The 9,271-nt window shown below is 44.9% G+C and overlaps 1 protein-coding gene across 1 annotated transcript; it reads left to right on the top strand.

The window, feature by feature from the left end:
* Nucleotides 1-5,053: 5,053 nt before the first annotated feature.
* Nucleotides 5,054-9,177, top strand: LOC106811109 (zinc finger protein 239-like). Its single transcript, XM_014814646.1, has 3 exons — nucleotides 5,054-5,913; nucleotides 8,551-8,592; nucleotides 9,066-9,177. Exons 1-3 carry the CDS (start codon nucleotides 5,146-5,148, stop codon nucleotides 9,165-9,167), a joined length of 912 nt encoding a protein of 303 aa, XP_014670132.1. The 5' UTR covers nucleotides 5,054-5,145; the 3' UTR covers nucleotides 9,168-9,177.
* Nucleotides 9,178-9,271: the final 94 nt, after the last annotated feature.

Below are 9,271 nucleotides of genomic sequence, written 5' to 3' on the forward strand. Positions count from 1 at the left end.
CCATATTGAATCTTATCCACACGGCCGCCGTGCGTATAGCCACATTGAGTCGGCCACACGGCCGCCGTGCGTATAGCCATATTGAGTCGGCCACACGGCCGCCGTGCGTATAGCCATATTGAGTCGGCCATACGGCTGCCGTGCGTACATAGCCATATTGAATCTTATCCACACGGCCGCCGTTCGTATAGCCATATTGAGTCCGCCACACGGCCGCCGTGCGTATAGCCATATTGAATCTTATCCACACGGCCGCCGTGCGTATAGTCTCGGCCTGTTTTCTCTCGTATAGCCTCTAGACAAGGCTCTACTACTAGTAGTAGTACTAGTGAGTAGTGTTCAATCATAGTTTGGGACCGCGGTATATATAGTTCGCATATACCGCGTTCACACGGTAATGGTTTGGCTCGAGCCAAATGGGCTAAATTTGCTCGGGCTAAATTTGGATCGGGCCTGTTTTAGTCGGAGCGTTCACACGTACGCAAGTGAATACTGTCTGTCAAATTCAAATTCAAATTTTACTGCACAAATATCTCGCAGATACTTTGGCAGTATGTCGCGAGATGTCAGCGTTGTGTACGATTCAGAGTGTTTGCTTCCGTTCCGAGTTCAATTATCAATCTTGAAAACGTGCATCCTGATCAAATTTTTCGAATTTTTATACTGTTTTGGACTTTATTTCGTCGAAGTACACGTTCGACACACGCGGCATCTACCGATTTAGCTGGTGCTAAAATTTGGCTCGGGCCTGGTCAGACGTTATCGATGGGACCAAATTGGCACGTGCCAAATTGGCATGGCCCCGAAAAACCATCCGTGTTAACGCTCGCCTCGAGCCAAATTTTGCCGGGGGCCCAAATAGGCTCGGGCTAAAAACGTTTGTGTGAACGCGGCTATAGATGCTAAACTAGGATTGTCCAGCTCTAGTCTGGCGTTATTGGTTGATGAGCACTAAAACGAATAATTGGCGAGTTTGCGACTCGACAAATTGACCTGTCATATCCATGTGGGAAAATGAGCTATAATTTACAGGCCTCGATGCTTATTTTCAGATGTGGTTGTCTTGTCGGACAACAAGAAATAATTTTAACTTGTCCGAATTTTGACTTGCAACTTAGTCCTTGGGCGCTTTGTGAGACTGCTGTACCAGTTACTGCTTGCATAGTCAAAATTACATTGAATTAGGGCAGAAACTAGTAATCTTTTATGTGGCGTGTTTAATTACTTAGCTTTTCTGGAAAGAAATTTTAATCTTTTGGTAACCTTTTTTACAAACTTAATTCCCATTACCACACCATGCACTCATGGAGTCTTCCAAGTCTATTCCTAGATACTTAACTGTATTTTCATGTGCAATTGCCACCCCATTACATCTGATGTCCAGCGTTCAGCTTTTGATTATCACTGAGTTTGTGTTTAGTTCCAAAAATAATTCTTTTTGTTTTTCCAAGATGAAAGGATAAATTATTGTCATTGAGCCATTTATTAACGGAAAGCAATTCTCTACTTAATTCTTCCTGTATAGCCTGTACCTCTGTCCCTGAAACTACTCGGGCCGAATCGTCAGCATATATAATAAAAGCTTGACGCTACCTGCCTTTGCCATATGTCATTAACATTGATCAGAAATATGAGAGGACCCAAAATCGATCCTTGGTGGAGCCTTGGCTTCAGTGCACCCCCCCTTATATTACCAATTAATTTATTAAACTATTATACATAAATTTCTTCAGTTGTCCGTCGGGCAACTAGCCAAAAGGGATATAACCTTGTCCGACATAAGACCTTTAATTTGTCTTTGGCAAATTTGCCAGTATCGTTAGTGTTGAATTTAATCACCTAAGTATCATCTAACCTGTTACTTGATAACCTGATTTATCATCTAAAGTTTATTGATTACAAAATTTAAATATATCTTAAAATCTTATGTGGCTTTAGTGTATCTGAACCTAGCCATCATGAGACAGAATAACCAAACACACAATCAATGATTAGCGCAGTGGCGTCAAGCCCAGTATGCTAGCCACTGTAGGCCCGCGGCCTACACTTTTTTTGGCCAGTTATCCTTTTTTTTTTTCAACACACATAATTCAAAATCCATAAGCTTGCTGGCACGAGTTTATAGAGTCTAGACAGGAAAAACTATTGAAATGACGTTCAGCAAGAATATCGGCTAAATTAGGTGACCTATTTCTTCTTCCATTCTTAGGCTGTCATTTCTAATCGCCGTGCCGTTTCATTAAATCATCTACCCGCCGAAAATGACGTAGGAAGGGATCGGATCCTTGTCAGGTTCTTATTAAACATCTTTAACGTCCCGCTTCGTAACACTATTTTAACTCGTTTGTTCTTTTTGGCCGGTTTAAAAGTCATATTGAATGCAGGTGTCTCAACTTAGCAAAGAGGCCAGGCGAACCAGAATGAACACTCGGGAAGGGCCGTTTCCAGCCATCTGGGGGTTTGTAAAACAAAAATTTTCTTGTACGCTCCGCTCAGATCCGTCGCTCGCCTACAGTTTGAAATCCTGGCTACGCCCCTGCATTGCTGCATAGGTCATCGGGCCCTAGACTAGTTCTGAGTGATGGGAATCGCCGTTGGAATTTCTCATCGCTCCATCGGTGCCACCCAACCGCTGGCACTCCGATCTACTTCGGCTTGAATGCATTAGTGATCACGGTTAACCACGATATTGAAAAATCATATCATCATTACGTCTCGACCTCCGCCTAAGCCACTATACACAAGTCCGAAAAAATCGGCAAGGCCGAAGCTCCACAAATGTCACAATCTTTTCTCTTGTTTTTACTGAATAAATCTTTGGACTTAAGCCAAAATTCACACAGGTCCGACTCCCTCCTCTGGCTATTCCGAAGTAAGAATTCGGTAGTCCAATGCCTCTTCCAAAACCTGCATTAACTCTCACCTCGACGCTGAAAGTCGGAGGCTCTTGTTTTCACCAGCGTTCACACACCTGCACCATTGCACCAATCTAAAACGTTTTTGTAGAAAAAACATTCCTGAAGGTTGCGCACAACGAGAAAGTTACGCTCATTCTTACTGATGTACCATTACCCGCCCTGTGTTCTCTCTCCCCTATACGTCTACTTCATACACGTAAAGTGTTAATTCTTCCTGACTGCATTATCACCAACCACACACCTCGACCACAACCCCGACGCGGCAATCCATTTGAAATGCTCCCCCTTCTCTGGCCGGCGGCGCGGGCCGGGGGGGGGGCACCGTCGGGCGAACGCGCCGCGCTCTGGCCGGCTTCAGCGCCGACTCAACATTTCTTGAAATTTAGACCCTAGTGCGTTTTCCTGGAGCGGGGGCGCGTCGACTCCCCTGGACCCCCCCCTAACGTAAACACACACCCACGAAAAACAAAAAAACACACAACACACACCTGCATTTGGTTGTCGATAAGATTACGAACAAGGGTGTCTACAGTGCAGTCATACACACATCAAGAACAACAAACCAAGCAGAAAACCAATCATTTTGGTGTTCGAGCCTGGTTTACATCACCAAAATACAATTGATCCCGGTTTATTATTGTCCTGGTTCGCAGTCATAGTCAGAATATGCCGGCCGTGTATATATTAATATCATCTCGAATTTGCAATAAAATTAACATTATTAAAAAACCGGATGCTCAGGTTACTCAGTGTCCTCTTTGCGTGAATATATCTCGTGTTCCCAGCTTAATCCTTGAATCAGTGTCTCAATGTGCAGTGATATCTGCCTAAACTATTTATAAAAATTAACTTATCTCTTGGAATGATGTTTCTTGCATAAGAATTATTTATATAAGAAAAGAACCGTGCTTAATAAAGCAAACGGTACTAAACATTTATCAAGACACATTTTTCTTAAGTTGTGCATGATATTATTATGCTCCCAAATGCCCAACTTGAATGAAATGAAGCGTGACTAAGAAAAAAGCGGAAAAGACCAGCCAATCGTGACGCACTATCACACACAATAAAAGAAAGGCTTCTCACTTTTACAAAAAGCACACACACACACACACACACACACACACACACACACACACACACACACACACACACACACACACACACACACACACACACACATACTTACACACAAAATCATAGTGATCCAAAACCGGGGGGGGGGACATTTGATATGATGTCCCCCCTCTGAAAATTCGGGGGGGGCATGTCCACCTGTCCTCCCTGGATTTGCGCCCCTGATGAACACACATTGCGATAAAGGCAACACTAGCGTGAAGTGTAATTGAAAACATCAATATTAACACAATACATGTACACGCGACCCACAGCGATGCAATAGAAACATGCAGTTACTGTAAGTCGAAAAAAATGTTGACTTCCACTTAGGTGGATTTCCACATAAGTCAACTTTTCCTCCAGTCCCGTTGGATTCGACTTGGGCAAGGTCAACGGTATTATATAATACAGTATTTTTTATAATAGACCTACAATATTCTAAAACCTATGTAACAGTATTGTACATGCTTATGTTTCGTGTAGCTTAGATTTACTGTCTCGAAGCTGTAAAGTAACCAAAAGAAATACACAAAAATGAAATAAAGTGTCATTTCATGAATTTTTGCAAATTTTATTAAATTGAAATTTTTTTTTTAATAATCGATTATTAATTTGCAAAATCGAGCGCTTACTCGATTAGTTCGATTATAATCAATCACCGGGACATCACTACCAGTCTGTATGTATTTTGTGCGTGTTTTATTGTCAGGTTTGTTTAGCGTTATTACGTAGCAGTGTTTTTACGGATGCCTTTCTTGCAACAACGATTGCCTATATACATACATGAGAATTTTCCGCGGATCCACGGATTTCCATTTGTTTAATTATTTTTCCAAGCATAATGAGAAATTGCTTAATTCGTGTAGATCCGTGTATATTTTCTGTCCGCAGGAAAGCGGACGACCAAGAGAGGAACTTGCATCGGGGAGGAAAGTGAGAGAGGAACCTGCATCGGGGAGGAAAGTGAGAGAGGAACTTGCACCGGGGAGGAAAGTGAGAGAGGAACCTACATCGGGGAGGAAAGTAAGAGAGGAACTTGCATCGAGGAGGAAAGTGAGAGAGGAACCTGTATCAGTGAGAAATAGAGATCTCGATCACCGCCTGCTCGATGGAACCTTCTCTTCCTTCTGCTTCTTCTTCTCTGAAACCGTACGCGTGTGACACGTGCAGTTACCGATGCTCCCAGAGTGAAGGGTTGAAGGAGCACGCGCGCACGCACACGGGAGAGAAACCGTACGCATGCGACATATGCGGCTCCGCCTACGCCACCTCCCGCAGCCTCAAGAAGCACTTTCTCGCGCACACGGGAGAGAAACTGTATTCGTGTGACACGTGCAGTTACCGATGCTCCCAGAGTCACATGTTGAAAAAGCACGCGCGCACGCACACGGGAGCGAAACCGTATGCGTGCGATGTATGCGAGTACAGGAGTTCTCGGCTGGCGCATCTCAAGAGGCACGCGCGCACGCACACGGGAGAGAAACCGTATGCGTGCGATGTATGCGAGTACAGGACTTCTCAGCTGGCGAATCTCCAGATGCACGCGCGCACGCACACGGGAGAGAAACCGTACGCGTGCGACATATGCGACTACAGGAGTTCTCACCTGGCGAATCTGCAGATGCACGCGCGCACGCACACGGGAGAGAAACCGTACGCATGCGATATATGTGAGTACACCTGCACCAGCTCCAGCAACCTTAAAGTGCACTTTCGCGCGCACACGGGAGAGAAACCGTACACATGTGACGCGTGCGAGTACAGGACGTGCTCACGCAACAGCCTGAAGAGGCACGCACGCACGCACACGGGAGAGAAACCGTACGCGTGCGATGTATGCAAGTACAGGAGTTCTCGGCTGGAGCAGCTCAAGAGCCACGCGAGCACGCACACGGGATAAGCGTGCGACACATGTGAATACAGGTGTATGAGCGCCAGCGACCTCAAGGTGAGAAACCGTACACGTGTGACATCTGCTCTTTCATGGGCTTATCCTCGGCCACTCTCTCGAAACACATGCGCACGCAGTCGCTCCGAAGAAAGGCCATGTACAATCAATTTGGAGTGATGTGATGGACGGGTCTGCGAGTTAAACATCTAATTCGTCAGACGTTAAACGTGTGGATACAGGTGCACTCTCTCCAGTAGACTCCAGTGACGTACACTCAGGCTTGTATAAGAGAAGAAATCCTGAAAGGCGATGTGCATGCAATCATGGGTGATGTGACTGACATTCTACCGATTAAACAGTTAATAAGCCAGTTCGTAGTTACGCACTGGCGTCCTATGATGTCATCGGGTCATAGGTCATTTGTACATAGCTGAAAAGTTGGATCGCGCATTCGCTCGTACGCACTTGCCGTATACTACTACATAGTATGCATGAATGCTATACAAAAGCTATGTAAAATCGTACGTACGTTTGTTTTCTGTACTGAACCGATCGACTATATGCCTGTGCTTTTTATTTTTTGGATTTTTACATATATAGATATAGATTTAATTATATTGATTCATGTTTAATGCACATCTAACTACATGTATATGAACAAGGAGGAATGTTAACCTCTAAATACATTGTACAAGCAATTAAAGCAATGCAAATGGGGAAATTGTGTACGTGTATACTTGTATGAAACCTGCAAATGTGATAATTTATAATGTAGCAAGTTTTAAAAATAGCAATGAAATAAATGCGTTTCTATTTTAGAGCCAGCAGGGAATAAACGTGCATCATCATTTCTTATATTTCTTATTATTAATATTTATGAAAACCTTCAATTTGAATGAAATCAATGAAAGTACCATTTGATAGTAATAATAAAAAATATATGCGGTACTCCTGTTTCGTGTGTAAATGGTATTTTAGCTGGCATAGTATGGACATATATTGTAATCAAAATACTAATATCTGAAATAGTATGCATTCAAACAATGTTATGTTTATTAATAAATTATATTTAATTATTGAATGTTCGTTGCTTTATTAAGTATATAATTGAGAATGAGATGTAACTGCATGTGTATGCATGATGCAATGAGAAAATGGTGATGGAGACGTCAGGTGTTTATGATGACAATTACAGAAACTTTGGTGAGGATGAAAAATATTAAGGAAACCTTTCAATAAATGATGGACTTAAAATAGTTTTAGAATGTCTTAATTCTCACGTGTACAAATAGCTACTAGGTAAACTCGAAAGTTGTTCACACATGCATCTTTACGTTATTGGCATAATTACCTCCGCCAGGGGCTTGGCGGGGGTTATGTTTTCACCGGCGTGTGTTTGAGTGTTGGTTTGTGGGTTTGTGAACATGCACGTTTCAGTTCACTTCTGCTAGGTGCGCTGGCTGTAGACTTACAAACACGCAACCACAGGCTAAGGGGCAACCACAGTCCTCCCCTACCTGCACGCTCGCACTTAACGAATATCTAGGAGGTATACAACAGTAAGCTCCGCAATTGTTCACCAATGTTGCACTATTTCGTCTCTAGAAATGGCCTTTCTTGGCATTTTTTTTCGCCGAAATTTGGCACTAGAGTGCAATAATTTGCATTATGCACGCAAGGTGGATGCCTCGTGGACGTCTAGAAAGCATTAGAAGTAAAATTATTCGTGTTGTGTAATTGTGCCATTCCAGCTAGTGGCGTAGCCATGGTCGCCGGTCGGCCATTTTTGTGTATGAAACTGGATCCGACTACTCTGTAGAAATTCGCATCATAGAGCTGGCAAAAGTTTCGAGCGGAGCATAGAGCACGAATCTGTAGTTATTTAACATGAATGTATATTTTTTGTAAGCGCAGTAACAGTGTGCGTATCTTTAATTAATTTCTGTTCGATGCTTATTCAGGCCTGCAGCCTATGGACGCCCTCTACTGTTGCTCAACACCTCTATCTATCAATCTATAGGTTTGTTTGTGTACAGCCTAACTGAAAAGGTTATGGACGGATTGTCATAAAATTTTCAGGATAGGTCAGAAATACGGGGAGGAAAGTAAGAGAGGAACTTGCATCGAGGAGGAAAGTGAGAGAGGAACCTGTATCGGGGAGAAATAGAGATCTCGATCACCGCCTGCTCGATGGAACCTTCTCTTCCTTCTGCTTCTTCTTCTCTGAAACCGTACGCGTGTGACACGTGCAGTTACCGATGCTCCCAGCGTGAAGGGTTGAAGGAGCACGCGCGCACGCACACGGGAGAGAAACCGTACGCATGCGACATATGCGGCTCCGCCTACGCCACCTCCCGCAGCCTCAAGAAGCACTTTCTCGCGCACACGGGAGAGAAACTGTATTCGTGTGACACGTGCAGTTACCGATGCTCCCAGAGTCACATGTTGAAAAAGCACGCGCGCACGCACACGGGAGCGAAACCGTATGCGTGCGATGTATGCGAGTACAGGAGTTCTCGGCTGGCGCATCTCAAGAGGCACGCGCGCACGCACACGGGAGAGAAACCGTATGCGTGCGATGTATGCGAGTACAGGACTTCTCAGCTGGCGAATCTCCAGATGCACGCGCGCACGCACACGGGAGAGAAACCGTACGCGTGCGACATATGCGACTACAGGAGTTCTCACCTGGCGAATCTGCAGATGCACGCGCGCACGCACACGGGAGAGAAACCGTACGCATGCGATATATGTGAGTACAGGAGTTATCAGCTGGTGAGTCTCCGGATCCACGCGCGCACGCACACGGGAGAGAAACCGTACGCATGCGATATATGTGAGTACACCTGCACCAGCTCCAGCAACCTTAAAGTGCACTTTCGCGCGCACACGGGAGAGAAACCGTACACATGTGACGCGTGCGAGTACAGGACGTGCTCACGCAACAGCCTGAAGAGGCACGCACGCACGCACACGGGAGAGAAACCGTACGCGTGCGATGTATGCAAGTATAGGAGTTCTCGGCTGGAGCAGCTCAAGAGCCACGTGCGCACGCACACGGGATAAGCGTGCGACACATGTGAATACAGGTGTATGAGCGCCAGCGACCTCAAGGTGAGAAACCGTACACGTGTGACATCTGCTCTTTCATGGGCTTATCCTCGGCCACTCTCTCGAAACACATGCGCACGCAGTCGCTCCGAAGAAAGGCCGTGTACAATCAATTTGGAGTGATGTGATGGACGGGTCTGCGAGTTAAACATCTAATTCGTCAGACGTTAAACGTGTGGATACATGTGCACTCTCTCCAGTAGACTCCAGTGACGTACACTCAGGCTTGTAT

The sequence above is a fragment of the Priapulus caudatus genome, unplaced genomic scaffold (assembly GCF_000485595.1).
Source record: "Priapulus caudatus unplaced genomic scaffold, Priapulus_caudatus-5.0.1 Scaffold504, whole genome shotgun sequence".
In the NCBI taxonomy this organism is placed as follows: domain Eukaryota; kingdom Metazoa; phylum Priapulida; class Priapulimorpha; order Priapulimorphida; family Priapulidae; genus Priapulus; species Priapulus caudatus.

Bases quoted from the DNA above. Each gene is read 5' to 3' on its own strand.
- LOC106811109 (XM_014814646.1), top strand. From the start codon at position 5,146: ATGGAACCTTCTCTTCCTTCTGCTTCTTCTTCTCTGAAACCGTACGCG. The intron at 5,914-8,550 runs CACGCGAGCACG...AATCTCCAGATG, and splicing joins GGCTGGAGCAGCTCAAGAGC to CACGCGCGCACGCACACGGG. The intron at 8,593-9,065 runs ATATGCGACTAC...TACACGTGTGAC, and splicing joins AGAAACCGTACGCGTGCGAC to ATCTGCTCTTTCATGGGCTT.